The sequence below is a fragment of the Phoca vitulina genome, unplaced genomic scaffold, assembly GCF_004348235.1.
Source record: "Phoca vitulina isolate PV1807 unplaced genomic scaffold, GSC_HSeal_1.0 scaffold21, whole genome shotgun sequence".
Classification (NCBI taxonomy): domain Eukaryota; kingdom Metazoa; phylum Chordata; class Mammalia; order Carnivora; family Phocidae; genus Phoca; species Phoca vitulina.
In genome coordinates, this window is record NW_022589724.1 from 29964710 (window position 1) to 29992008 (window position 27299).

Here is a 27299-nt window from a genome sequence, read left to right on the forward strand (position 1 = left end):
GGGTGGAGTGGCCTCACCAGACTCCTGATGCCCTGGGGGCTCTGGTGAAGGGCAGGCAGGCCTGGGCACAGCTGGGGGCCTCTCTCCTGCCTGGCTTGGGGTCATGCCGGGGGAAGGGGTGACTCCCTGGGCCTGCTCCAAAGGCAGGGCTCCAAGCTGCCCTCTCTAATCTCCCTCCCCCCAGCCGCTCCTCGCCTTGGCCTTATCACCCAGCCCTGGCTCTTGCTGGAGCAGCTGTAATCCCTTTCCCGCGCTTGGCCCTATCGTCCCTGCAGCCCTGTGTGGCGGCTGGCCTGGGGAAGGGGGCTCGGGCTCTGAGGCCTGGGAATGGGACCCGCAGAGGAGCCACCAGGAATGCCATTGATGAAGTATTTCCTGAACTCCTGCCTGGGCCTGGCCTGGGGTGGGGAGGAGAGAGGACCACTCAGATGTTCTCTGTCTCCCAGGAGCCCTCAGGGGAGCCTCACGGGCTGAACACAAGGAGCCTCGAGGGGCAGGAGATGCTCTTCTCATGCGAAGCCAGGGGTGTCAAGGTGTTCAGGCTGGTCTGGCTCTACCACGCCCCCAACCCCCGCCCAGAACCAAGGGCAGGTCCCTTTCCTGATTTGGTCCTCTGTGTCTTGGTGGAGAGAACATTCTAGAGAGGGAGAGGGTGTCTTCCCCCACCCCCGGACTGGTGGGTTCGGTACCATGCGGCTGAGCTGGGCTGCCCACTGCTTAGATCTTACAGTTGGTGGACATTGGCCTCTTCCTCCATGTGCACAAAATGCCCTCTGGCTTCCCAGTGGGGTGGCATGGGGGAGTCCTCTTGGGCCTTGAGCCCCACACGCAACTCCAACCCCCCCCACCCCCACTCAGAGAGAGAGAAGGCTCCTCCCTCTCTGGGCACCGGACTCTGGGCTGAGGCCACAGACGAGGGGCAGCCCTGCTCTGGGTGCCTCAGTGCCACAGTAACGTGGCTTTCAGTCGAGGTGCCCCCTTTGTTGCAACCCGCCTGCCCTGCCCCCTGCCCCCCCCCCCCCCATGATAAGCACTAAGCACATAAGATGCTCTCGCTGGCACTACCTGCCTGGGCGCTGCACCTTACAGAAAAGGGAGTAGGCCCAGAGAGGTTAAGCGTCCGCCCCAAAGTGCACAGCGGGTGAGCTGGAATTCTAACCTGTGAGCATCTGACTCCAAAACCTGAGCTCAGACCACCCCTTCCGTGGCCTCTGGATGCAGATCCCACAGGGGCGTGAATGCAGCTTTCTGGATGCCGGGGCCACAGTGTCATATTTGAAGACACCCCTGTCCTTCCTTCTCTGCTCCTAGTGTGATTCAGCGCATGTGGGCAGGAGCAGACTGACCCTGGGGGTTTTCTAGAAGGTGGGTGTATTAGTTTCCTAGCAAGGGAGTAGTGGGGGGAGGTTAGGATTTGTAGCCACTCTAGCCAACTACCAGAAACCAGGTGGCTTAAAACAACGCGAAATTTATTCGTTCAAGGTTCTGGAGTCTAGAGATCCCAAATCAAGGTGTCTGCAAGGTCAGTTCCTTCTGGAGGCTCTGAGGGAGTTTGTCGCGTGCCTCTCTCCTGGCTTCTGGTGGAGAAAGCGATCCTCAATGCTCCTCGGCTTGTAGGCGCGTCCCTCCCATCTCTGCTCCCGCCTCCAGACGGTGTTCTCCCTGTGTGTCTGTGTCTGTGTGCCCAAAGTTCCCTCTTCTTATAAGAACCCTGGACATATTGGGCTTAGGGTCCACCCTAACTCAGTATGACCTCATCTTAGGTTGGTAAAATCTGCAAAGACCCTATTTCCACAGAAGATCATATTCATAGGTAGACATGAACTTCTGGGGGACACCATTCGACTCAGGACAGTGGATTCTGATATCAGGAGGAGGCTCTAAAATACAGAGACTGCTGTCCTCTTGCCCTTCCTAACTGTTCTCTCCCTCTCCCCTTGCAGGTGTGGGGCGCACATTTACCATGCCACGCTCCTTCCTGGTGAAGAGCAAGAAGGCTCATACCTACCACCAGCCCCGCATCCAGGAAGATGACCCGATCTGGCCTCCTGCCCTTAGCCCCAGTGAGTCAGAGATCCCCCTGCGGCACCCACCCAGGGCTCCCCGTCCCCCGCGTTGGGGATGCAGCGCAACCCTTCTGCAAGCAGAAGCTCAGTAAATGTTGGTTGAACGAATGAATGAACGCACCCATCTCTTCTGATCCGTTGGGATGGTGGGAGCATCAGGAATGGAGCTGGTCCTTAGCAGCCGACATGTGGGTCCTAACCAGACTCAGAAAAGATCTAGGGCTGAGGTCGGGTACTCAGAAAACTAACACTGGCCCAGGAGTTCTCCTCAGGGGGGTTCTTTTCGGCCTCCATCCTGCTCCCACCATCCTGGGCAGGGCCCGTGCATGCGAGCGGCTGGGGATGGCAGCAAGTGCATCTCTGGGTCCCCATCCTCCTAGGAGCTGTAGCTGGTGTCTCTGATGGTCTTGTTTCCCCACAGGGGCCAGGGACCAGGTCCTGAGCAGTGATCCTGTCCTCAACACCCTGTTCCCAAACCAGTGCCTGGCCTGGACTGACCTCAAACGGGAGCCAGAGCTGGAGCTGGACCAGAGCCTGAGCAGGACGGCCTTGGTGCCAGGTACCCAGGCTGGGACCACCGGCCACTCCCCGTCAGCCAGTGCAAGTGGAATGGAGGGAGGATGGGCTCATGGAAGCAGGGATCCTTGGAGTTGTGGAGTCAGGAACGATCAACAAGGCCATCTGGATACAATCTGGGCTCTCCAGCTTCTGCCTGGACCCCTCTAGGACGGGGAGCTCACTCCCAGATGAGAGCTTCTGTGTGGCAGGTCAGAAGAAGCGGTGGGCAGGCCGGTGCAGTGGGTGAGGTGGGCACTCTGCAGGTGCTGGGGATCTGAAAAGCTGAGAAGCCACAGTGAAGACCCAGACCCTCTCCCACAGTAATATTTTGGGCTATACACCACAATCCTCAGCATGAGGTCATTAGGTGGAGAGTGGTGGGGAGCAGTGCCCTACTTATCAATGAATCACCACCATGTATGTGTCGCACTCTCCACAGAGGGCCCTGCTGTAATGCCCCGATCCCAGGACAGGGACTCCGACTCACCCCCGTTCTACAAGCCCAGCTTCTCCTGGGATGCCCTGGCCTCGTCCTATGGCCACAGCTACCGGCAGGCCCCCTCCACCATGCAGTCCGCCTTCCTCGAGCGCTCCGTCAGCCTCTACGGCAGCCCTCTTGTGCCCAGCACTGAGCCGCCCCTGGACTTCAGCCTCCGCTGCTCCCCGGGCATGGACACATACCACTGCCTCAAGTGCAACAAGGTGGGCAACTTGGGTGTGGGTGGGCTCGCGGGCCCTGCTCCGCGTCCCCTCTCCAGTTCCCCGGCAGCTGGGTGCTCCCTGTGCTGTGAATCTTGCATCCTTTGGTGCGATCGAGGGTTCAGTATGCTCGCCCTCACCACGAGGACAAGGACCATGAGCCCTGGCTGTGTGCTAGCCCTGTGCGAAGCACTTGACATGCTTGAGCCCTGGGAAGCAGACAAAAAGCTCAGTGAGGTTGAGTCACCGGCCCAAGAGCACACAGCAAGTAGACATGAGTACCAGCATTCAAACGTGGCTCTGGCAAACTCCTGGCTCTTAACCACTAGGCCGTTCAGCCTCTAGCTAGGGCCAGGAGGGGCCTTTTACATGCTCCCACAGCCCCCATTTTCTAGACAGGAAGCCAAGGCACAGAGAGGGAAAGGGACCTTCCCAGGACACACAGCACTCTGGTGCTTCTCCTGCTTTATGGCCATCTGTGCCTGGGCATGGAGGGGGTGGGGCTGGCTTTGGGACCCCAGGCCCGTCTCCTTCTCCGCAGCCCCCAGTGGCCTCACGCTCTGCCCCCTGCCCCCAGGTGTTCTCCACCCCACACGGGCTCGAAGTGCACGTCCGCCGCTCCCACAGCGGGACCCGGCCCTTTGCCTGTGACGTCTGTGGTAAAACCTTCGGCCACGCCGTGAGCCTGGAGCAGCACGCACACGTCCACTCCCAGGTGGGCAGCTGGCCAGGCCCAGGACCCCCCGCTTCCCACTCCCGCTCTGTGCCTCCCGCAGGGATCCTAGGGCTACGGCTGGGTCGCTCACCCCGCTTCTGAAGGTGACACAGATCGACGGTCCTTTACCCCCTCATCTGGGTCCCCAAAACCCTCTTTTTAAAATATATGTATATATTATATATATTTAATATGTAGTTTAATTCGTTCTTGATAATGAATATTGTGCTTTAGCGCTAGCCTCGTTATAGTTTTCCCAACACCCTCTCCGATGGGCCAAATCAGCTTCATGTGCTGTTGGGAGAGGCTCCTGGCCCAGTGGGATTTCGGGGGCAGAGAGATGTCTCTGAGGCTCAGAAATGATCCTGCCGTCTGTGTGGTCAGGAGAGGTGTCCTCAGCTTTGAGGCTCCCGACTTTTAGGATCTTGTCCCGCTTAGCCCTTCTTGAATATTCCATTCCAGGGAAAGTACCGGAAATGACCCGAGTTGCTAACACGGGAGTCAATAAAAGCTCAGGCGGGAGAGGCAGGATACGGTCACGAGAGCTTCCAATTGTGAACGCACACCACATGCTAGTAGTTGCCGGCTCAGCTGTCTACACTTTGAGCTTATTACTGCTGTTCTCATGTACAGAGGAGGAAACTGAGTCTCTAGAGGTTAAATGACTTGTCTAAGGTCATGTGGCTTCTAAGGGGCAGAAGCCAGAGTCGTGCCCCAATAATACAGACTCTTAACCAAAGCACTGCGAAGCCCATGACCATGCCCCAGATCAGTCGATCTATCAGTCAGTCAACAAACGCACGTTGAGGTTTATTTTGCATGGGATACTGTGAAGGTTACAGGGGAAAACCCACGGGAGGCCTCTCAGGCCCCAGGCCTCAGCCCCCCTTGGGATGCAGAAATGGGGGTCTCTGGGTCCTGCTCCTCCAGGACCCGTTCTCGATGCCCCCCCCAACGAGTGTCCTGTTCCTCAGGGGATCCCGGCAGGGCCCGGCCCTGCGCCCAGCGTGGCAGTCCCGGGTCTCGAGGCCCCGCCCGCACCTGACCCCCCTGGGCCTCGTTTCGTCCGGCAGGAGCGCAGCTTCGAGTGCCGGATGTGCGGCAAAGCCTTCAAGCGCTCGTCCACCCTGTCCACGCACCTGCTCATCCACTCGGACACGAGGCCCTACCCCTGCCAGTTCTGCGGCAAGCGTTTCCACCAGAAGTCGGACATGAAGAAGCACACGTACATCCACACAGGTGGGGCGCCCGCCCCTCGTCTGGCCCGGGGTTCCCTGGCCACGCCCGCACGTGCCCAAGCAGAGCCTCTCCCCGCCCCCCTCCCTCCCGCTGGTGAAGGGTCCCGGCTTCGGACTGGGGGCGGGGAGGGGGTCAATCACAAAGCGAGAGGCGCTCCCCTCCACGCAGAGGGCTGGACGCACTGCTACTTAAGTACACATTTAATGTGTAGGAAAAACGCCGGGAAGGGAACGGCCAAAGTGTGATCTCTGGGTCCAAGTGAGACTAGCAGGTGGATTCGCCATTCATTCATTCCTCCAATCATCCACTGCTTGGCTGTTAACTGAGGGCCTGGACCCAGTCCCCGTCCGACCAGGGTGCAACCCCAGGGGGCGTTGTTTTCCCCTCTCCCTTTTGTAGTTCTTTTCTAAAGCGCATGTGGGCTGGCCGCGAGATAACACATAGCAGAGTTCGGCGAACAAATGCAGGGCAGGGGGACGGCGGGCCTGGCGCCGACAGCCCTGACCCGCTCCTTGCTGCCCCGCAGGTGAGAAACCCCACAAGTGCCAGGTGTGCGGGAAGGCCTTCAGCCAGAGCTCCAACCTCATCACGCACAGCCGGAAGCACACCGGCTTCAAGCCCTTCAGCTGCGAGCTGTGCACCAAGGGTTTCCAGCGCAAGGTGGACCTACGGCGGCACCGCGAGAGCCAGCACAATCTCAAGTGAGGCTGGACCTGCCCTGGGCTCCCGGCCAGCCTGCCCTGAGGTCCCGCGACCCAGAGGGAGGCCAGCCTCCTGCGCCCAGATCCCCGGTCTCCTGGAGTCAGGGCTGGGCAGGAATCTTTCAGCTCGTTTTGAGACTCACGGAATTGCTGTGTGACCTCGAGCAAGTTGCTTTCCCTCTCTGGACCAATATTTTCCTGCTGCAAAATATGAGAACTGGGCTGGGTCTTTTCTGAGCTAAGTTGTTTTAGAGGTCTAAGAGCTTGGGCGCCTTCCCTCCCATGGAGCCCTGAAAGCCAGCCTAGCTCTCCCCCTACCCCCAAGAGATGCCAAGAATAGCCCAGAACTGGAATCCACAGAGAAATCCTCCCCCTCTGCCTGCTGCCCACTGTGCTGGGATCTGGTTTTTAGTGGTTCTCTTTCTGGCTGCCACGGATGGCCAGAGCTGCTTCCTGCCCCAGTGGGAGGCCTAATACCCCTCTGCTTCGGCCAGATGTGCTGGCTGCCCCCCACTTCTGACTGGCACTCAGCCGGCCACGGGGCTTCTGGCTCTGCTTTCAGGCCACGGGGCTGGAGAAACAAGCAGTCACTGCTAACAAGAGCCCGTTCCTCTCAACTGCTGTAAATAAAAATAAAGACACAGATTTATTTACATTTAACCAGTGTTTATTGAGTGCATCTTGGGTGCAAGTTAGGCTTTGGGAAGGAATGGTAGGGAGCTTCAAAAGGCAGAGAAAGCCGGAGTGCCAGCCTGGCTCAGTCGGTAGAGCACGCGACTCTTGATCTCAGGGTCGTGAGTTGGAGCCCCATGTTGGGTGTAGAAATTACTAAAAAAAAATTAAAACTTAAAAAAAAAAGTCAGAGAAAGCTCTGGAGTGGCTGACAGATAGGTTGGGAGTTGTGGACTCAGACCAAACTGGTAAGTGCGGGAAGAGAAGCGAAAGAACCCCTAGCGGTAAGACGCCGGGGAAGGCGAGGCTCCTGCAGTTGGGGGCTGTATCAGTCTCCGCCCGCTGCTACCAAATCACCATAAGGTTAGTGGCTTAAAACAATACAGTTTATCCTCGTACAGTTCTGGAGGTCAGAAACCCAAAATGAGTCTCACGGAGCCAAACTCAAGGTGTTAGCAGGGCTGCATCCCTTTAGGGTAGAGGCCGTGGCTGCCCTCAGCTTGTGGCCGCTTCATCCATCTCAAAAGCAGGTGGCTCTGACCTCTGCTTCCATCACCCGCCTCATTCTTCTGCCTGACCTTCTTGCCTTCCTCTTGGAAGGACCCTGGGATCACATGGGGCTCATCTGGACGATCCAGGGTAATCTTCCCATCTCAAATTTCTTGATGTAATCACCGTGGTGTGCTGAATAATGGCCCCCAAGGATAACAGCTGAGTCCTAATCCCTAGAGCCTTATATGGCCAAGGGACTTTGCAGATAGGACTCACTTAAGCTTGGTGCCACCCTTCACTAGCTGTAGGACGTGACAGAGCTTCCTCGTCTGTGGGAGGGTTCCCTGAGACCATGCGTGCAGAGCGGTGAGCAGGGCTTGGCACCTGCTATATGCTGCCAGGCCATGAGGAGCCCCTTTTGAAGTCCTGCTCATCCTATGAGGCCTGCTCAAATGCTGCCTCATCCATGAAGCCTCCCTTGGTCATTCCAACCAGAAGCTCTCCCACCTCTGAAGGCTGAGCTCCTTGGGCTCCCCACTTACACCTCAGGACCCACTGAACCTGCTACGGCAGTTATATGTGGGTAACTTTCTCCCCCGCCAGAAGGTGGTCTCCGGTGCCCTCAGCATTAAGCCCACACCTGGCCCACCCAGTGGACACTTCTGAACCAGTCTCTTCCAGGTACCGAGCAGGGCCCAGGGTTTCCACACATTGACTCGAACGAGTACAACCCTCTGCAAAGGAGGTGTTATTATCCCATTTTACAGAGGGGTTAGTGGAGGCTCAGATAGGTTGGCCAACTCGCCCAAGATCACACAGTGGGCAAGTGCAGAGCTGGGATTCGAATCTGATTCCAAGGCACGATGGTCAAGTCTCTCTTTCCTTCCTTCCAATGACACCTGCAGATGCTCCCCCCACACTGCTCCTTTGCTGTGAACCTGTGGGTTCTGAGGCCTTCTGGGGCGTGGCAACCGGCCGACTCCCCGGCTCTGGTTCTGGCCAGCCAGGACTCCTACTACACTTCATTCCAGAGGCTCTTTCTGTTTACTTCAGCCAGAGTGCCCTGTCAGGCTTGCGGAAGCAGGGGTAGGGGGTTGAGATTTGCATAGAGGGAGGGTGGTCTGGCCTCCTCTGTAGGCTCCCCGTTTGTGGGGGTTCCCAGCAGAGCCTTGGAGACCACCTGCTCCCTCCTCTCCTCATGTCCATGGACACAGGGGAGGCCAGAGACGGGGAGCCACACATTGGGGCCAGGCCTGGAATGGGTGTTCTATTGCTCCATGTCAGGGGTAAGGGAGGGTGCTGGGCACACACACACACACACACACACACACACACACACACGCGGATGGGGAACTGCTTTGCATGCTCTTTGTTTGCTAAACAAAACCACACCAATATTAGGATTTTAGCCACTTTTGCAGCAGGGCGGGGCGGGCAAGAGAAGCTGAGCTAGACAATGCACCTTTCTTCACCTGCTCAGGCTCCAGCGATCAGCACCTCCCCTGAGCGCCCACATGTGCGGGTTGGGGGGGGGGCGCTGCAGCCTCAGAGCCCTGGAGGCCAGAACCCCATTTGCACATCCCTGAGACAGGAGGCCAGGGTGTGGGCAGGCAAATCCTGCTCCCCGGGGAAGACTCAGCCCCGTGTGGTTCCTGTGGCCCCAGAAGACAGTCATTGGGGGATTGCGGGCTGCTCTGCGTGTGCCCTGAGCCTGGAGTAATGCCACTTGCCCTTTCCCAGCCCCGAACCCTCCCAGGGCTGCAGGAAGCCCAGGGCTATCACAGGAAGGACAGGCGTCACAGGCAGGGCCACATTCCCTGGAGAAGGCTCGTAGCTAAACCAGCACTTTGCACGCCATGAGCATCCTGTCCAAGTTCTGTCTCCTTCAGCACCGGGATCGGGACGGGCTCAGCAGGTGCAGTGGGGCACCACGCCCACCGTCTGTGATTGCAGAGATGCTCCGCGGTCCCATCCTCCACTTGCCATTCCCCTGCTGCTGCCTACCTGCTCTGAAGTTCCTGCTGAGTCATGGCGTGTGAACCAGAAAACACTGTCAAGCCCAGTGAAGACCGCCCATGGCTTCCCTTTGCCACATAAAGGGACCGAAGTCCAGAGAGAGGAGGCCATGGCCCAAGTCACACTGCCTGTTAGCAACAGTGTCCCTCAGAAGCCAGGCTCCCGGCCTTTCCCCCAGGGCTGTGGGATCGATGGCACAACTCTAGGGGACTCTGTTTACATAGAATACAGTGCACGTGGTGGCCTTGGAAGACTGCTGCACTGCCCGGCTCCTGAGGGCTGGGTGGCTGTCGCTGGGGACACGGGAGACTTCAGGATGTCCTCAGCAACTCCACCTAGAGTAGCAGTTTACTCAACAGTAAATAACAAAGTTAACAATATTAAAATCATACTTTAATATTACAACAAACCGGCCACACTAGGGAATGGAATGCAACATCTGAATTAATGTTCAGATAAAATGTCCTGTTAGTGGTGGCAGCTTCAGGCCACATCCACCCCGGGACGTGGCCACATCCCACATGGCAGTCAGGCCCTGCCAGCCCTGGGACCAGGGCCCCTGAGGGACAAAGTGGGAGATGCCCAGCGGAACCCTCCATGGAAATAACTGATAAGGATGGAAATGTGTTTCCCAGGGTCAGCCCAGGCTTCTGTGTGTGGCTGAGTTGGCCCCGGCCTGTCCCCACCTGCCCCTGCCTATCCCCGACTATCCCCACCCAGAATGAAGTGCAGTGGCCTGGAAGGAGGCAGGGCCTGGTGCTGGGGCAGGGGAGGAAGTGGTATTATCTAGAAGAATAGGACCTATTCTGAACGTTCCCTAGAAACCAAATGTACCTCCCTCTATCCCCTCAAGAATGAAACCCCAGCCCTTCACCATGACTTAGCCTTCACTGCCCTAGATGGGCTCCCACTCGGTGTGGGGACACACTACCCCAGAGGGAAGGAGCAAGATGAATAAAGGGGTGGGGGTGGGCAGGGAATCAAGGAGACGTGACCAGAGAATGATGAAGATCTGGGCTGGCCAGAGGTGTATGAAGCCAACTGGCCACCCGCAGTGGGGCAGAGCCTGATGCCAGCCCAGACTGCATAAGGGACCCAAGACCCATAAGAGTCTTCTAAAGGCGCCGGAGCCCTTGACTGATGTGGAGACCAGGCGAGGAGCCCAAGAGACATATCAGCTGAGCTTTAGAAGGAGGATCTGGTGGGTGGGTGGTGTGGCCCAGAGAGCGCTGCAGTGGGGAGCCTGAGCTCCTCCCCAGCTCCCTGCCCAGGCTGGTCAGGGAGTGGAGGGCTCCCCAAGAAGGAGGGGAAGACACACGGAAGAACGGCAAGGTCATTCTGAGCTGCTTTCCTGGAATTCTAAACAAGCAGCAAAGTCTTCCTCCCAAAAGGCCTTTAGAGAATTCTGGATGCCTCACACATGCGTCTTTGCCCATAGTGTTCCCTCTGCCAGGAGCGCCCTCTTCCCTCCCAGGAGCCCTCTCTCCGCCTCAAACGCAGCTCAAGTGCGTGAAAGTCGTCAGCCACGTGTGCTCAGCCCATGACCCTCCACTTCACTCCCAGGAGTTTCTGTTAAAGAAATAGTCACGGATGGGCGCACAGATCAGCTACAAGAGCATCTTCTGGAGCCCACTGGCAATGGGAAAAAAAAAATCGGAACCACCTAAACTCCCACGAGAGGAGATGGGAGCGAGGGTGCATCCAGACAACGGACTTCACACAGCCGTTGAAAGGGGCCCGCGTCCTTGCAAGGACTGACCTGAGGGGCCTGGGGTCTGCCCGGAACCCGATGCCTGTTTCAGCAGAGCAGGCTGGCTCCCTAACAACAGCACAGCATACCTTCGTAGATCCTTAAAGAAACAAATCCGAAGAGAATCCACCAAACCAATGACCACAGCTGCCTCTGGGGGCTGGGAAGGGCAGCTGGGCTGCTCCCTCCGTGGCCGTCTCTAAAGGAGATTTGGATTTGTGTGTGTGTGTGTGTGTTTATATTTTTTAACTGAAAAAATTGAAGAGAAAATAGATTTTGCAGAGTAAATGTGTCGACATAGGAAGCTGTTCATGATATCTTAAGTGAAAGAGTGGTTTAAAAATCAGTATACACCATCCGATTCCATGTTGTTCCTTGCACGCACGGAAGGAAGTTTGCGAGGATAAGGCGCAGCGTATCGACACCGGCTGTTGCCGAATAAAGGAGTTGTGCATATTTCTCCCCCTTATTTTTCAGTGTGTATGTTTTATTTTTCTGTAGTGGGCACGCATGATAACATTATCACCGGCATTAAAAAAAGGCTCCCTCTGCTCAAACATCATTTCCCTGCTTTGAGGTCTGCCTTCCCGCCCCGCCCCCCCCACCCCCACCCCGCCACGGGCCCAGGGCTCCCTTAGATGTCTGTGCTGCACCACGGGGCGGTTCCTTTCTCCTGACGAGTGCTGGAGGGCTTGCCCCTGCCCCCCCAAACCTGTGAGCCACCTCCCAGTGGGCACTGGGTCCAATTCTTTGTGTCCTAACACTCAGCTTGGGGCCCAGCACCTAGCAGGGGTCCAGTTAAGGCTAGGATGGTCGGTCAGCCCCCTCAGGGTCCCTGGATCCTCTGTGACAGGTGGGTGGGACCCTGTCTGGGGAGCAATGGGGGCAGACCCCGGACATGCAGCTCTTCCTCCTGGCCTTGGCGGAGGGCTGCCCCCTCCCACCCACCTCCCTGGTGTCCAGCTTCGAGTGGGCCCCAGCCGAGAGCCAGGCAGGACCCGGGGTTCCCATGCAGGGGGAGCAGCTGCAGGAAGGCAGGAGGAGGGAAATCTGGGGCAGGGGCATGTACTGAGCGGCCGAGCTCAGGTTTAGCCTGATAACTTTATCAAACAGTGCTGGCTGTCAACTGTCAGCGTGGAGCAGGCCAGCGGGCTCGGGCAGGAGGACGCTCCGGGCCGATAGCGCCTTCCAAGTGTTATCAAGGGCCTGACGGGCCAGAGAGCGGGAGAAGGGGAGCGGGACCGAGAGAGAGAGAGACTTGCAACCACTTCACCCCAACGACAAAGAGCCAGGGAGGAAGAGGCCCCTGGGGTTCCTTGGGGGGCCCTCGACCTCCCAGCCGCGCCAGCAAATGCAGCTAGGAATTAGCCCCATGCGGGCGCAGACTGGACACCCCACTTCTCCCTGGTCACAGAGTGGTGCTGATGCTGCCCAGCCCTTCTGCAAGGCCTGAAGAAAAAGTCCCCCTTTCTGGAAGGTTCTTCACCCCCGAACGCATAAGGGAGCAGGAGGGCATTTTCCACCATTTCTTTCCAGGTTCCCACCTGCGGTCTCAGGGTGAGAGTCAGGCTTGGGCCAGCCCTCCGAACGCCCAGCCTGGCACTGAAAGGAAAGGAAACTGAGTCTCAGCGAGTGTAGATGAGGGGCAGGAGAGATGAGAAGCTGAGCAACCACCCTTAGCTCGGGAGAGGTGGCAAGACAAGCTCCTGCCCTGTAAGGAGAAGCCGCTCCTGACGGGTGCTGCTCCCGGGCCACAGCTCAGGGCACAGATGGCCTGACTTTGGCTGCGAAACCACCCGTCGGGGGTCATGCAGACCCCAAGGTCTGCGGGGCTATACTGGAGGGTGAGGGGGGCATCATAGTAGATTTTTAAAACTCCCTTTTCTAGAAAGACTTCTTCTGGGTTTTCCATGATGTGGGGGTTTTTTGGCAGGAGGTGGTGGAGGGGTGGGGAGAAAGGTGATCTGTTTAAGAGGGAGAGGAGAGAGGGCAAGAGCTCCTGGTGGCCAGGAGTAGACTGCAGGGGCCCCGCCTCTGCCCAGCCTGGGGCACCAGTGGAGAACCAGGCCTGCCCATATTTGCAGAGTAGATGGCTGTGCTCCCTAGGGTCCCCTATGACAGCCCAGGCCCATCCAGAGGCACACAGACGGGAGCCTGCCACCTGCCAGGCACCATCTAGGCCAGTGGGGGATCCGACACCATGCCTGCCCTCCTAGAGCTCAGTGGGGACACCGAGGAGAGACGGAACAGGGAGTAGGGGTGACATGGGGATCTCTGGTTCCATGGGTGGCCAGGGCGGGCCTCACTGAGAGGGGCTAGCTGTTCCCTCCCGTAAGAGAGAGGTGGGGATGGAGAGAGCCCCAGACAGGGTGTCAGAAGGCTGGGACATCACTATGGCCCCTGCTTCAGAGTGCTGCCCTCTGGGCCTTGTTTTTCTTGTCTATAAAATGACACCTGTGGTCTTTGGAAGTCTCTAGACCCAGAGTCCCAGATTTCCTTTCTTCAACCCCCACACCTGCAGCAGCCCCCCGCTGCTTTAGAAGGAATAAGGGGATCGAGGGGTGGGGGTGGCAGCTGGTGGCTTGCCCGTCCGCGGGCCCATGGGGCGCATGGCTGCCGGCGAGGGTCCGCACGGGGTGCCTGATACATTTTTTTCGGCTTTGACTTCTGCTCAGCACTCCTGACAATAAACTGATATCTAATATTGCGTGAACCATGGGGAGCACTTCACATAAATGGACTCTGTGAGGGAGGCACCATCACCCCCGTGTTCCTGGGAAGGACATGGGGTGTGTGTGTGTGTGTGTGTGTGTGTGTGTGAAGTGACTTGCAGGTCCCCAGGCAGTCACTGGGGCCAGCCCCTTGCACAAGTCAGTGTAGCTCCTGTCCTGGCCGAGGGCTCCGGCCTCGGAGCACAGGCCCTGGGGCTGGCTCCCGGGGCCCCAGCGTCCTCCCGCTGTCGTGGGGTGGACTGAGCTGGGATCCTCTCATGGGCTGTCCCTGCTGATGGCTGGAGCCACAGACACCAGAATGAAGCTCAGAGCTATTTCTGCAAATGGTGACTTGAGACTTCCTCCCAGATCTCTTAAAAATAAAGGGGTTATCATGGCCCTCAGGCTCCTTCCTCCACACGAGGAACCTTGACATGATTTCTGGGGAAGGCCTGAGCCCCCAGGCCTCCCTCAGCCCGGCGAGGACTTATCTCTGAGCTCAGTTGGGCAGCAGGAAGGGAGTGAAGCGACCACCGCGGGCAGCTCTTCCTGCCCCAGAAGCCCCTTTTGGGAGCAGCAGGGGATGTGGCCACTGACTCAGGGGCGTCAATCACCCCTCTGCCCCGGCCTGCGGTTGCCCACCAGACTCTGGGGGGAATCAGAAATCAGGGAGCAGAGAGCATTCTGGGGAAGCTCCAGCCGTCCAGCCTGGCCCCTGCTCCAGAGGTTCCCACTACCTGCATCCAGTGGGACCTCTGTCTTGGTCTATGGCCCATCGCCAGTGCTGGTAGGACATCTGTCTCCTCTAGACACCTGAAGGTCAGACCACCCCGCAGGAAGAGTGAGGGGCACGGAGGAGGGTGAGGGAAGGCCTGGGCTGGGACCACCTCTCCCTGCACCTGGGTCAGCTCTGCAGCAGAGAGGGGGCCAGGGGCCTGCCCACACCCTCTGGGGATCTCCTCCCCACTTGCAGGTCTCAGACTTTTAGTCCCGATAGAGGGCAACTCTCGGGGTTCTGAGGAGAGAACCCCAATCTCCGTTCCACAAGCATTTGCTGGGTGTCCACTCTGGGCCCTGGTGGGGTAAGAGCTAGAAGAAGGGGCACCTAGGGGACTGTAGGAGGCTGAGGGGCTACGAAGCCCAGCCCCCAGGGCCAGAGAAGTCTTCTTGGAGGAAGCAGACATCTGAAAGACAAAGAGTTTGATACATCAAGGGTGGGGGAGGACTGCCCCGAGCCAAGGAACCAGTGGTGCAAAGGCCCTGGGGAGACAAAGACCTCGGGTCAGCCCCTAGTTCCACTCCCCACCTGCTGGGGATCTGGGGGCCAGCCAGTGCCCCTCTAGGGCCGCAAGAGCCCAGTGTATAAACCTCAGGTGCCTTAGAAGGTCCTGGGAGCCATCCTGTGGGGGCTCAGGGCCCAGCCACTTTCGCCCTGCCTCACTGTTGGCTCTCATGGTCCACTGCTGGGTCTCAGGGTCCCCCATAGCCAGTCCCCCATGGCTCACAGCGCGCCCACTTGCGGCCCAGTCCTCCTCTGGCCTCCTTTGGGAGGGAGATTGGGGCTTTCAGAGCTGAACGTCCCCAAGGCAGCTCTGCAGGAGCCAACAGTCTTAGCTGGAAACCGTCACAGCTCGGGGTTTCCTCCGGGCCGGCCCCCCAGCACCCCCCAGCGCCCCCCAGCCCGGCCTCAGACTTATCACTGCCCTCCAGCTGCCTCGCCCCCAGCCTCCTCCAACCACCTCCCCGGGATGATTCAGCAAATCTTCCCTCCTTGGGGGGGGGAGGTAAACAAGGGTGAAAAAATCACAATGTCAGATTACAAAGCCCCAACCGTAGGGCAGGCCCCTGGCAGGGAGATAAGCGTCCCCACTCCCCGCCCTCAAAGCCCCCCTCTGGCAGATAAACCTTCTAAAGCAGGGAGGGGGGAGCTGCTGCAGTGGGCGTGGAGGCCCGGCCTCGAGGAAGTCTGGCTGAGAGAGACAGGCCGTTGGGTGGCCCTGCCTGGGCTGAGGGCCCAGGGCCCGGCCACGCTGCAACCAGCTGGACGGAGAGGAAGCACTGGCGGCCGAGGGTGGTGCTCCTGGCCCGCCCCCAGCCTAGAAAGCAGAAAGAGAAGGGGGGGACATTCGCAGAAAGTTCACCTGGAGGGTACCCCCCAATGCCCGTCAGCCCCGGTGCCCCCGGCCAGAGTGGTCTGCAAACCATGCCGCAGGCCGGGCCCTGCTGTGTGGAGGAGGTGAAGGCACCTCCTCACGGGAGCCTGGAGAGGCTGGGATGCCATTGACCAGCCCCTGAGCCTCCCCCGGGGAGGACAGGGATAGGCCAAAGTTGACGCGGCCACATCAGCTCTGGAGACATCTTCAGAGGCAATCCTGACTCTCCAGGCTGGAGATGGGCCAGACCTGGGCTGCCCTAGGGCCCCGACTCCATCTCCCGAGACCTCTGGACACGGGGAGGAGGCTGGGCTTCTGAGGCCGCCCGGCTTCCTCCGCCAGTGTAGACGGCCGGCCGCCCGGCCGGACGATGGGCTTGCAGTTCAGCCTTATGCTGGGCTCTGTCTTCCGAGACAGGTCCTTTCTCTGCCCTGGGCCCATTGCTTGTCTGTAAAATGAGAACGGTAATAAAACTCGCTGGTAGAGCTGCCCGGGAGACTCAGTGTGCGCAAGTCCAGCACAGGTGGCCCCAGACAGCCTCCAGTCTCCGTGTCCAAGGCTGGGGGGTGGGGGGGCGGTCAGCATCTGGTTGGAACAGGAGTGACTTGGGGACAAGGGCTCACACAGTGTGTGGCACACAGGGCCAAGGGTCTGGCTGGCTCTCCTGCTTTATCCAGGGAAGCTCGCCGAGGTCATTCATCAGGGGACGGTGAGGCTGGCTAGCAGGGAGTCGGTGATACAGAGAGGGCTCTGGTTCCCAGGGCCCTCTGCCTGTTTAAATCCCCAAGCAGATTGGAACTCCTCAAACGCTCCCTGTGACGTCCCTTTCCTCCGCTGGGGCCTTCGAGATGCACCAGGAAGAGAGCTGGTCGAGACGAGGTCTACACTCCCTTCACTCTAGAGTTTTCCAAAAACCAACTGCTCCTTGGCTGTGTGCTTGGCCCCGGGGGCTGAGCCAGGAACGAGGCTTCCCAGCGGCGTGATGCCCGGCAGCCAAAAGATGGAGGCAGCCCGAGCGTCCACGGAGGGAGGATGGACACACGAAATGCGGTCTATCCATACACCCAGTAGTACTCAGCCTCTAAAAGGGGCTGGGGGGCAGGGAGTGGGGAGTTGGTGTTATAGGACCAGGGTTTCGGTTTTGCCAGCCGGGAGAGATCTGGGTGTGGATGGTGCTGATGGCTGCCCCCCGCCCCCCACAACAATGTGTGTACTTTTTTTTTTTTTTTTAAAGATTTTTTATTTATTTATTTGAGAGAGACAGAATGCGAGAGAGCAAGCACATGAGAGGGGGGAGGGTCAGAGGGAGAAGCAGACTCCCTGCCGAGCAGGGAGCCCGATGCGGGACTTGATTCAGGGACTCCAGGATCATGACCTGAGCCGAAGGCAGTCGCTTAACCAACTGAGCCACCCAGGCGCCCAACAATGTGTGTACTTTTAATGCCACCAAGTTGTACACACACAAATGGTTAAAATGGCAAATTCTACGTTCTGTATATTTCAGCGCCATAAACAAAAAGCTGGAGGTTACAGTGTGGCCTTGGCGTTTGCTGAACACAGGCTTGAGAACTGGAGCCCAGCCCGGAACGGCTCGCAGTCCAGGTGGAGAGGCCCCTCCGCGGAGGCCAGCAACGCCAGGGGGCCCTGCTCTGGGCTGGAGCCCAGAGGGACCTGGGGGGCTGCAGGAGAGCCGCGGGGGCGGGGGGCGCTCCTCCGGGGGGTTAGCAAGTGGGCACCCAGCAGGCAGCAGCTCTGGGACCCCCACGTCCTTCTCCTCCTCTTTCTCCCAGACGGGTTTGCCTGCCTCTGGGCTCCGGGAACACTGCTCCCTCTGCCCGGAAGGCAGTTCCCTCGATTCCTCACCTGACTCACCCCTTCTTTGTTCTGGCCTCAGCCCCCACGCACCCTGTAAGGAGGCCTCGCCTCATAGTTACAGACTCACAGCTCCCGGCAACTGTCCCATCTGATGCTGATCATAACTATCAGTAAATAGCTCTACGTACCGCCGTCTGAATATATTTCATGCAGGTCTCCACTGCTTCCCAGCACTCAGCAAATAGATACTTTCAGTGGGCAGATGGGTGGGTGGGCGGATGGGTGGATGGTGGATGAGTGGATGGTGGTTGGTTAGATGGATGGGTGGATGAGTGGATGGTGGTTGGTTAGATGGATGGGTGGATGGGTGGATGGTGGTTGGTTAGATGGATGGATGGATGGGTGGATGGTGGTTGGTTAGATGGATGGGTGGATGGGTGGATGGGCAAACAAATTAAGAGGCCTGGCCCTCCCCATCCCAAAGGGGCTGATGCACAGTGAGTGTTCAGAGCTTGTGACAGGTGGAGCTGGCGGTGAGGGGTGCTTTCTAATCTTTTGCCCGTCGACCTGAGCCTGTGTGGGTCATGGACCTATGCCCCTTGCCCCCGCTTCAGTGAGAGGATACCAGGGACCCCAGCCCAGAGCTGTACCTGGATGGCAGCACCCCCACCCTTGGGGAAGACAGAAGGGCCTTCCCAGCCCACCGCCTGATCTGATCAGCTTGAAAGGCCCACCCCAGACGGCACGCTTGTCCACGCTGAGCACTTCCCCTGTAAATAGCGGGGGCCATGTATCCTCCCAGCTGTGGAACTGAGGCACAGGCTTGTCCAAGGTAGAACTTTAAAGAACCTCTGCCCAAAGGCTTTCTAATCTGAAGGCAAGCCCTCCCATGGGATTGAGGGGTGTCCTGGCTTCAGCCGCTCTCTCCCGGGACCTGCAGACCGGCAGGCCTAGCCAGACAGCCGCTTCTCCCTCTTCACTCCCCCCCCCCCCCCGCAACTCCCTGCCCCCGCTCCCTCCTTTCTCGCCCTGTCGTCTCCCTCCCCACCTTCCTTCCTTCTTCCGGGCTCTGGCCCAAACTGCTGGCATACTTGACTGCACGGGTCATTCCTCCCCCCTTCTGAGGGTCCCCGAACCCCCAGACCAGCCAAGCTCGGGCTGGTCCCCCTTCACTTGCTGAGGTGCTCCTTCCTTCGCCCTGGCCCGATGAGGTGTCTGTCTGCCTGGGAAACTGGCCAAGGAGACCCGGTCCCCCACAGTCAGGCCGGGGAATGGGGGGCAGCCAGTGTGCTGCACGCAGGGGCCTCAGAGTGCGAGGAGGACACCCCTTCTTAGAGGTCACCCCGAGCTGAAGGAGAGGGTAGGGCAAAGGCAAGGAGGCGCGGGGGGGGGCAGGAATTTGGGGATGGGGCAAAAACTGTGTGGTTGGAAGGAGGCGGGAAAGTTGGGGGGAGCTGGACCCGCAGACTCTCCCTCAATAGGGAACCACAGCAGGTGTGAGGTGGTCAGGGGAGGGATTGGATTTGCGATCGAGGGGAAGCAGCGCCCCCTGGCTTCTGCAGGGGGAAGGCGGGGAGGCTGCCCCAAGGGGGGTCAGGCAGCCCCTCAAGATGAAACAGCTCCTAGGTCTAGGGAACCCTGGCAGGCCGGTGCTGGGGAAGGCCCCGCGACCCGGACACAGCCCCGCCTCACCCAGGGAGAGATCATAAATGGTGCAGGTCCCAACAGGGAAACATTTTGTGACGTGCAAAAAATCACAGGTGCACACGCCCTTTGACCCAGCAATCTCTTCCAGACCTCCAGCCCGTGTGTGAAAGGACGCACGACAGTGATTCATGGCTATGCTGTGTTTGCAAAAGGTTGGAAACAACCTAAGTATCCCTCAAAGAGGGCTGGTGAAAGAAATCAAGGGCCAACCATACAGTGGGACAGTGGGTATCTGTTCAGAAAAATGAGGAAGCGCCGTGTGAATTGATGTAGGGTAATCTCCGTGATATACTGTCGAGTGAAAAAGGAAGGTACGGAACGGAGTGTATAGTGACCTACCATTTGTGGGCAACTAATTTATAGTTGGCTTTAATAGATCGAGGAGTCCTCTTTTCTCTCCAGGGAAGCCAGTAAAAGCATGTGTAACCATTTATTAGAGGGGAAAACAGAATAATAACCCATTTGTGGGTTAGCTGTTCACTTTTTAAAGGGGGTGGAGAAAAAAATACATATATATAATTTTGCTTATAACTATGCAGATTATCTCCAGGGAGATAAACAAGAAACTGATAACATTAGTCATCTCGAGAGAAAAGAGGGCCTTAGTGTCTGGGGAAAGGAGTTGGAGGGGCTTTTCTCTTCATAGGTTTTGACATCCTTTGGATTTTGAACCCTGAGTATCGTCACCCATCCCCCTGGAGGAAAAACGTCAGAGGGCAGTTAGGGGCTGTTTGCAGGCAGGGATAATGCTGACAGCTGATGTGAGCTGCATGGGGCTACAGAGGGGGAGAGAGGAGAACACGGATCCCTGATTTAGGGGATGGAGAGGACCACGCGGCAGTGGATGGATTGGGGGACCAGGGAGCGTGGGGAATCCAGGATGACACCCAAATTTCTGGTGTTTCTATTCCTGAGAAAGGACTCCTAAAGGAGGAAGGTTGGGGGGAAGAGGTTTGGGGAGAGACAGAGGAATCCAGTTTGGGTATCATTTGTCTTTTTTCCTCTTGACTGTCCAGGACCCCCTCCAAACCTCCTTTGTGGAGAAATTTCCCCTCGTGGGTGGTCTTGGGGAGGGCAGTTGCCAGCACCACACTCGCGTGTCTGCATGAGCCCTGGGCTCTCCATGCGACCCAGCCCACTTGACGGGGTGACTCACCAAAGGGCACCAGGGAATTCCTTGGGTGATTGAAATATTCTCTATCATGATCGAGGTGGTGATTACATTCATATATTTGTAGATATACTGAACGATACACTTAAACAGGGTCTATTTCACTGCATATAAATTATACCCCAATAAAGTTGATTTGAAAGATTTATTTTTCATATGTAATACTCACATATTATATATATTTTATATGTAACATATTAAAAGCATGCACATATATACACATGATTACAATGGCAAAAAAGGCAAGAGGAGTCTAAATATGTCTTTGCATTGTTGTGGAAATGGTAAGAGTACTAATTTATTTATTTATTTATTTTTAAAGAATTTATTTATTTATTTGACAGGGAGAGACACAGCGAGAGAGGGAACACAAGCAGGGGGAGTGGGAGAGGGAGAAGCAGGCTTTCCGCTGAGCAGAGAGCCCGACGCGGGGCTCGATCCCAGGACTCTGGGATCATGACCTGATCCGAAGGCAGACCCTCAACGACTGAGGCACCCAGGCGCCCCAATTTATATTTGACTTTAATAGAACAGGGATTCATACTATAATCTCTAGGGTAACCAGTAAAAGTATGTTCAGCTATTTATTAGAGGGAAAATAGAATAATAAAATATAATTAGTATAAAAGAGGAAGTGAAAGGGGAGGGGAAGACAGAGCAGGCGGGGCAGATAGGAATATAAAAGATTTCCACCCAAATAGATCAGCAGTGCATTAAATATAAAACAATTAAATACTCCACTTCAAAGACAGAGGGTATGAGGCAGGAGGAAGAGCAGACTCCATCTGGCTTACAAAAAGGCAGACAAAAATTGAAGCGTGCGGAAACACTGGAAGTGAAACAATAGAAAACCATATACATCAGGAAAATGTGAACCAAAACAAACCTCTCGTAGTGACAATTTAGACTTTTCTAGAGATGAAGAGGAACATTTCATGACCATTAAAGACCCATTTGCCGGGCGCGTGTAACATTTCTAAATTTACACGTACACAAAAACACGGACCTCAGTCGGAAACAAAGCAAAATTACGAACCTGCGAGGAGACTAGGCACAGTCATGATTACAGTGGGGAATTTTAACACATCCCTTATAGACTGAGCAGATGAACACACACACACACACACACGCGTGCGTGCGCACACGCATGTACACCCAGGAAGGATATAAGACATCGTACCTGCCACATTCTTTTCAGATGTACCCTGACTACTGTGAAATTAAGCTAGAAGTCAAGAACAGGAAGGATAATTTTAAAACTCCCCAATTTTTGGATATCGAGCAAGAGACTTCTAAAGAACTCCGGGACTGAGGAAAACAATCACAATGGCTGTTTTGGATACATTTTCAAGTGAGGGGACCAGGACAAGGACAGGGAGAGATGGAACAGAGGGGAGGGAGGGAATAGAGGGGACATCCTGACGGGCAATACAGACTTTGAAAAGACCCTAAGAGAAGTTCTGCTTTTTTCTTTTTAAGATTTAATTTATTTGTCAGAGAGAGAGAGAGAGAGCACACAAGCAGGGGAAGCGGCAGGCAGAAGGAGAAGCAGGCTCCCCCCTGAACAGGGAGCCCGATGCGGGACTCGATCCCAGGATCCTAAGCCAAAGGCAGATGCTTAACTGACAGAGCCACCCAGGCATCCCGAGAAGTTTCACTTTGAGTTAGGATTTAGAAAGTTGTGAAAGACCACATGCTCCCACATAACAGTGAAACAGCTCGGGGCAGTTCTGAGATTTGGGGGGGCTGGAAGCGTACACGATGGTAAGATCCTTCTTTACACCAAAGAAAACAACATTAAGAATACAAAATTAGGTGTAAAAGCAAATCACTATTTAGAAGGAGGGGAATAAAGCATAACAAATGATAAATAATTCTATATGACATCCAAGTATCCAGGAAAAAATTTATACTAATTAACGGCTGGGCATCTCTCTAGAACACCTTTTCCCACATATTTTGGCTACATACTCTTCGTTCGCCTCCTCATACAACAATAATCTTGATTCAATTTTTTTTTCAAGATGGCACTTTCTTTTTTTTTTCTTTTTGTAGTTAAGTAGGCTCCACGCCTGATGTGGGGCTTGAACTCACGACCCCAAGAATAGAGGTGCACGCTTTTCTGACTGAGCCAGCCAGGCGCCCCAACAATTATTTGTAACATCATTTTCTACGGAGAGGATGGAAAGTCTTCAGCATGGCTGATCAAAATTCAGCTTCTGTTATTGCTAGTTAGAACACCTTTTCTCAGCTTTACAACTTAGTACTGAGAATGCCGTAGCGAAACAGAGATCAGAAGTGCTGGAGAGCACAAAGCACACTACTTTGCACCCAGACGTGCTGGCTCTCCATAGTCCCTCTACAGAGTTGAGCCCTACACAGAATTCCGGTAAATTCTATTTTGTGCGATTCCCATTAAAACTAAACAGAAATGTACGTTACATTTATACTTGTTTAGTCTACGTTATCACAGTTTGATAGAGAATTTCCATTCTAAGCGTTGATGAGAACCAACTTCTCTGCTTACATTTAAAAATTGTGAAATCCACAGAACGTAAAATTTACCATCTTAACCATCTTTAGGTGTGTGGCTCAGTAATTTTAGGTACACTCACTGTCCTGCGATCGTCACCACCAGCCGGCCCCGGAATATGTTCATCCTGCAAACTGAAACTCGAGATCCGTTAAACACTAACTCTCCACTCCCTCTTCTCCCCCAGCTCCTGGCAACCAACACTCAACTTTCTGGTTCAATGAACTCAACTGCTCTAGGTACTTCAGGTAAGTGGAATGATACAGTATTTGTCTTTTTGTCGCTGGCTTATTTCACATAGCACAACATCCTCAAGCTTCATTTACGGTGTAGCACTTGTCAACACTTCCTTCCTTTTTAAGACTGAGTAATATTCCATGGTATAGACAGACCACATTCTGTTCGTCCATCATGTGTTGATGGACACTTGGATTGCTTCTGCCTTTTGGCCATGGTGAATAACGCTGCTATGAGCATGGGTGTACAAATATGTCTTTGAGACCCTGCCTTTAATTCCTTTGGGTATACACTGGGAAGGGGAATTGCTGGATCATGTGGTCATTCCAGGTTTAATTTTTTGAGGAGCTGCCATACTTTCTTCCAAAGTGGCTGTACATTTTACTTTCCTCTGCTTGTGTCTGCTAATTGAAGGAATTTTCCAGACTAGCTTCTGGCTCTGACAATTGTACTACCTTTGGCCCCGGATCTTCATATCGCGACACCGGTAGGTGTCACAGAAGGCGGGAGAGTGTGTATTCCTGGAAGCCATTCCCACAGAGGATGGCCAGCAATAGTCACGGATGTGACTGCAGACCACACACGGATTCCGTGCAATCCAAACGGAATGTACCCCCAACTGGACTTCCTTTTGTCAAATCCCTTAAATGCCTGTAACCACTTCGATGCCTCCCAGCACAAGGGCAAGGGTGATGGAGGGCGGGCTAGGTAGAAAGAGACAGAAGTCTTAACCAATTGCAGTTGAAATATCTTACTTTTAAAAAATTTTATAAAAACATATGCCTGTGTGAACACAAGCATAAGGCACCACCCAGAGCCTCGGGAAAAAAAGGTACTTGCAATTGAGGGGCCCTGGTGTTTAAATTTTATTAGCTTCATTGTAAATTTACCTCTGCCTGGCACGTATTTGAAAATATTTAACTTGGCAACATAAAAGCTATTTATGAAGAACCTTTGATCGGTTAAATTAAATTGAATTAAATTAGTTAAATGCTCTCCTGTGAGCATTTAGTTTAATTTTGCTTTGGAATACCAAGTTGACTAGGAAGGCCAATGTACTCGGCAACAGTTTGTCCCGCTTGTAGCTAAAAGGAAACTGAAGCCCCTGGATGAGCCCCATTGCCCGGGGCCCCATCGCCTGTCAGTGGGGGGACTGTGCAGGAGGATTCCCGGACCCGGGCGTGCGTATATGTGTGTTGGGAAAGAGGCGCGGCCTCCCTGCGGTCGGACGAGATCAGAAGCAGGCTGCTGACCCCCGCCCAGCACAGGACTCTTGGGAGGATCTGTTCCCTGGGCCCCCTTCCCATCTCTCCTCCTTCCCCGGCTGCTTCGCCTTCTTCCAGGTGTCACGGGCACCGATGACCACCAGGTGGCGGTGTTGCCTGCGAGGACGCTCTGTCGCCATCTGGTGGCCAAAAGTGAACACTACTCCTCTCCAATTCCAAAGGCGCAGGGACAATCTAGTCCCGGCTGGGGAATAGTAAACACCTACTGTGTGCTTCCCAGACTGACCCAGGGGCCCAGAAAGGAATATTCAGATTCTGGGGCCCAAAGAAAACATTTTCCAGGGGCGCCTGAGTGGCTCAGTTGGTTAAGCATCTGCCTTCTGTTCCGGTCACTATCCCAGATTCCTGGGATCAAGCCCCAGAGCCTGCTCCCTGCTGCTCAGCAGGGAGTCGCTTCTCCCTCTCCCTCTGCTGCTCCCCCTGCTCATGCTCTCTCTCTGTCAAATGAATAAATAAAATCTTTAAAAAAGAAAAGAAAAGAAAAGAAAACATTTCCCAAAGCCTTCCTTGCCCTCCCCTAACAGAATCAATAACCTCCCATCCCAGGTCCCCCCATAGAAGAGGATCCCCAGCCAGGATTCAGGACTGACTTACTTCATGTGTACCAAACTCACAGGGGTCTGATGTAAATACACCAATTTATTAGTTTACAATACATATCTGTTCTTTAGAGTCTCCTTCCTGGAAAATTAAACAAACCACCAGAAGACTGCTTGGTGAGCATGGAATGAGAACAAAAGGACACAAGAAATCTGAAGTTAATTTCATCTCAAGGCATGAAAAATTCTGGAGAATTATCCCCGCCTCACTGCATAGAACCTTCTTTGGTGACAGAAGATGCCCCACTTCCTGCCAGAGAGGCAGGTCAGGGACTGCCAAGTCCTCACATGCTGGTGAGTCTGTGGTTCCTTCCACTCATGCATCAGCTGCTGCTGGTTGATTCCTGTCAGGGGGGGCCTTTTTCAGTTTTGGGGCTCCTGGCTGGGCCTTCCAATTATAATGACCTACGTTCACACTCAGCTTACAGATTTTCCTTTTAAAAATCCACTTAGAGGCGCCTGGGTGGCTCAGTCGTTAAGCGTCTGCCTCCGGCTCAGGTCATGGTCCCAGGGTCCTGGGATCGAGCCCCGCATCGGGCTCCCTGCTCGGTGGGGTGACTACTTCTCCCTCTCCCACTCCCCCTGCTTGTGTTCCTGCTCTCGCTGTATCTCTGTCAAATAAATAAATAAAATCTTTAAAAAAAATAAAAATAAAAATCCATTTAATGGCCAATGCAGCCGATGATTCAGCCCTCTTACATCCATCTGGAACAACGAAGTCTTCTTTTGATTCTGCAATCATCTCAGAATGCCGGAGTCCAGCTCCAGCCGGGGTGGGTCTCTCGTAGGAAAGGACGGCGTCGGCGAATGAGGAGACACAGACACAGGGTCAGGTTGCAAGCATCTCCTCCTGACAGCCTCGGAGGAACTTTATTTATATGTTAGGATATTTTTGTTTTTCCATACTTTCGTAACATGTGATTATGTTTTTTTTACAATTGAGATAATCTTAGATCATTTTCTGGATCACAGACAAAGCCTTCTTTCATTTTTCCTTTGTAATGATTAACATGACCTTTATTGATTTCCGCTTATTGGCTTTCGCTAAAACTAAAAAACAGTACGCAAAGAGAAAGGTGCCAGACAGAGCGTGACCGTCTTGTTATTTTGTTCTATAGAAACTAATTCTTCGTGGAATTAGCTTCATTATGATTGCTTAGATAGGCGTAACTAAGATGAGTAGTCACTTTATCATGAAACCCCAGAAATATTCCCACAATTATAAAGATTGCCATAAACAAAATGAAAGAGAATAGCGGGAGCCAGCTGTGGAGTCTCCGTTTTCAGGATCGTCGCCCATACTCGGACCTTGTCAAACAGCATGAGTAGCTTGGCTCGCGCCATCAGGAAGTTGGGGTACCCACGTCCAAGGGGCCCTTGCTCTGATTTTTATCTCCTCTTACTCTCAAATGCAACCCGTTCTTCCCATCCTCACGACCACGTCCCTGGCCGCGCGAAGCCTCGCAGGGGGTCCGCATCCGAGCCTGCTTCCCCCCACCCCTCGCCCCCGACCCATTCCCTACGGTGACAGTGTTTCACCCGCACAAGTCAGGTCGTGCGCTCCAGGTGTAAAACCCCGCAGGGACTCAGCATCGCACTCAGAGCGCCCACCGTGAGGCACACCCAACTCTTAGGCTCCATCTGGCCTACGTCGACCTCCGACCCCTCGTGTCCCCCACTTTGCTCCCTACAGTTCTGTCCCCACATAGCACGCGCTCGATAACTAAGGAACGAGGGACGGACGCCCACTTTCCTCCCCGAGCTCCGCGGCCGAGGGCGCCTCGGGGTTTTCTGTGCGTGGAGGTGGGGCGAGCACTCGAAGCGGTTTCCTCACGCTCGCATCTGCCTCCGCGCGCCGCGGGAAAAGCCTTCCCCGAGCGGCCGGCAGGGCCAGGGTCAGAGACCCGCGGAAACCCCTCGGCCGATGTCGGCCGGAAATCTACTCAGCCCCGGGATAGTCCCACACCCGAAGGCGGGACGGAAGTGTGCCTCGAGCCCGCCCCCGAGCCGTCATTGGAAGGAGCCCTAGAAAGGGGCGGGGACCCGGCCCAGCTCTGCTTCCTCATTGGCTGAAATCTACGCGCTAGCGAGAGAAGGGGAGGAAGCAGGCTTCCCCCTGACGCTTCGTCGGCCCTCGGGTTTTCATTGGCTGAAATCGAGAGCTGGGCGGTGTCTCACA

The 27299-nt window shown here is 55.4% G+C and overlaps 1 protein-coding gene across 3 annotated transcripts; it reads left to right on the forward strand.

The window, feature by feature from the left end:
• Positions 1 to 1963: 1963 nt before the first annotated feature.
• Positions 1964 to 5982, forward strand: GFI1B (growth factor independent 1B transcriptional repressor). 3 transcript variants are annotated; one of them, XM_032419108.1, is made up of 6 exons: positions 1964 to 2063; positions 2488 to 2625; positions 3064 to 3326; positions 3901 to 4038; positions 5013 to 5277; positions 5804 to 5982. In XM_032419108.1, exons 1-6 carry the CDS (start codon positions 1964 to 1966, stop codon positions 5980 to 5982), a joined length of 1083 nt encoding a protein of 360 aa, XP_032274999.1. The 3 variants fall into 3 exon arrangements, with proteins under 3 accessions (XP_032274999.1, XP_032275000.1, XP_032275001.1); XM_032419109.1 differs by having other exon boundaries at positions 5112 to 5277; XM_032419110.1 differs by lacking the exon at positions 3901 to 4038 and having other exon boundaries at positions 5112 to 5277.
• The last annotated feature ends 21317 nt before the right edge of the window (positions 5983 to 27299 follow it).

Coding starts and splice junctions, on each gene's coding strand:
- GFI1B (XM_032419108.1), top strand. CDS start 1,964: ATGCCACGCTCCTTCCTGGTGAAGAGCAAGAAGGCTCATACCTACCAC. Junction 3,327..3,900: donor ACTGCCTCAAGTGCAACAAG/GTGGGCAACTTG, acceptor CCCTGCCCCCAG/GTGTTCTCCACCCCACACGG. Junction 4,039..5,012: donor ACGCACACGTCCACTCCCAG/GTGGGCAGCTGG, acceptor CCTGTTCCTCAG/GGGATCCCGGCAGGGCCCGG.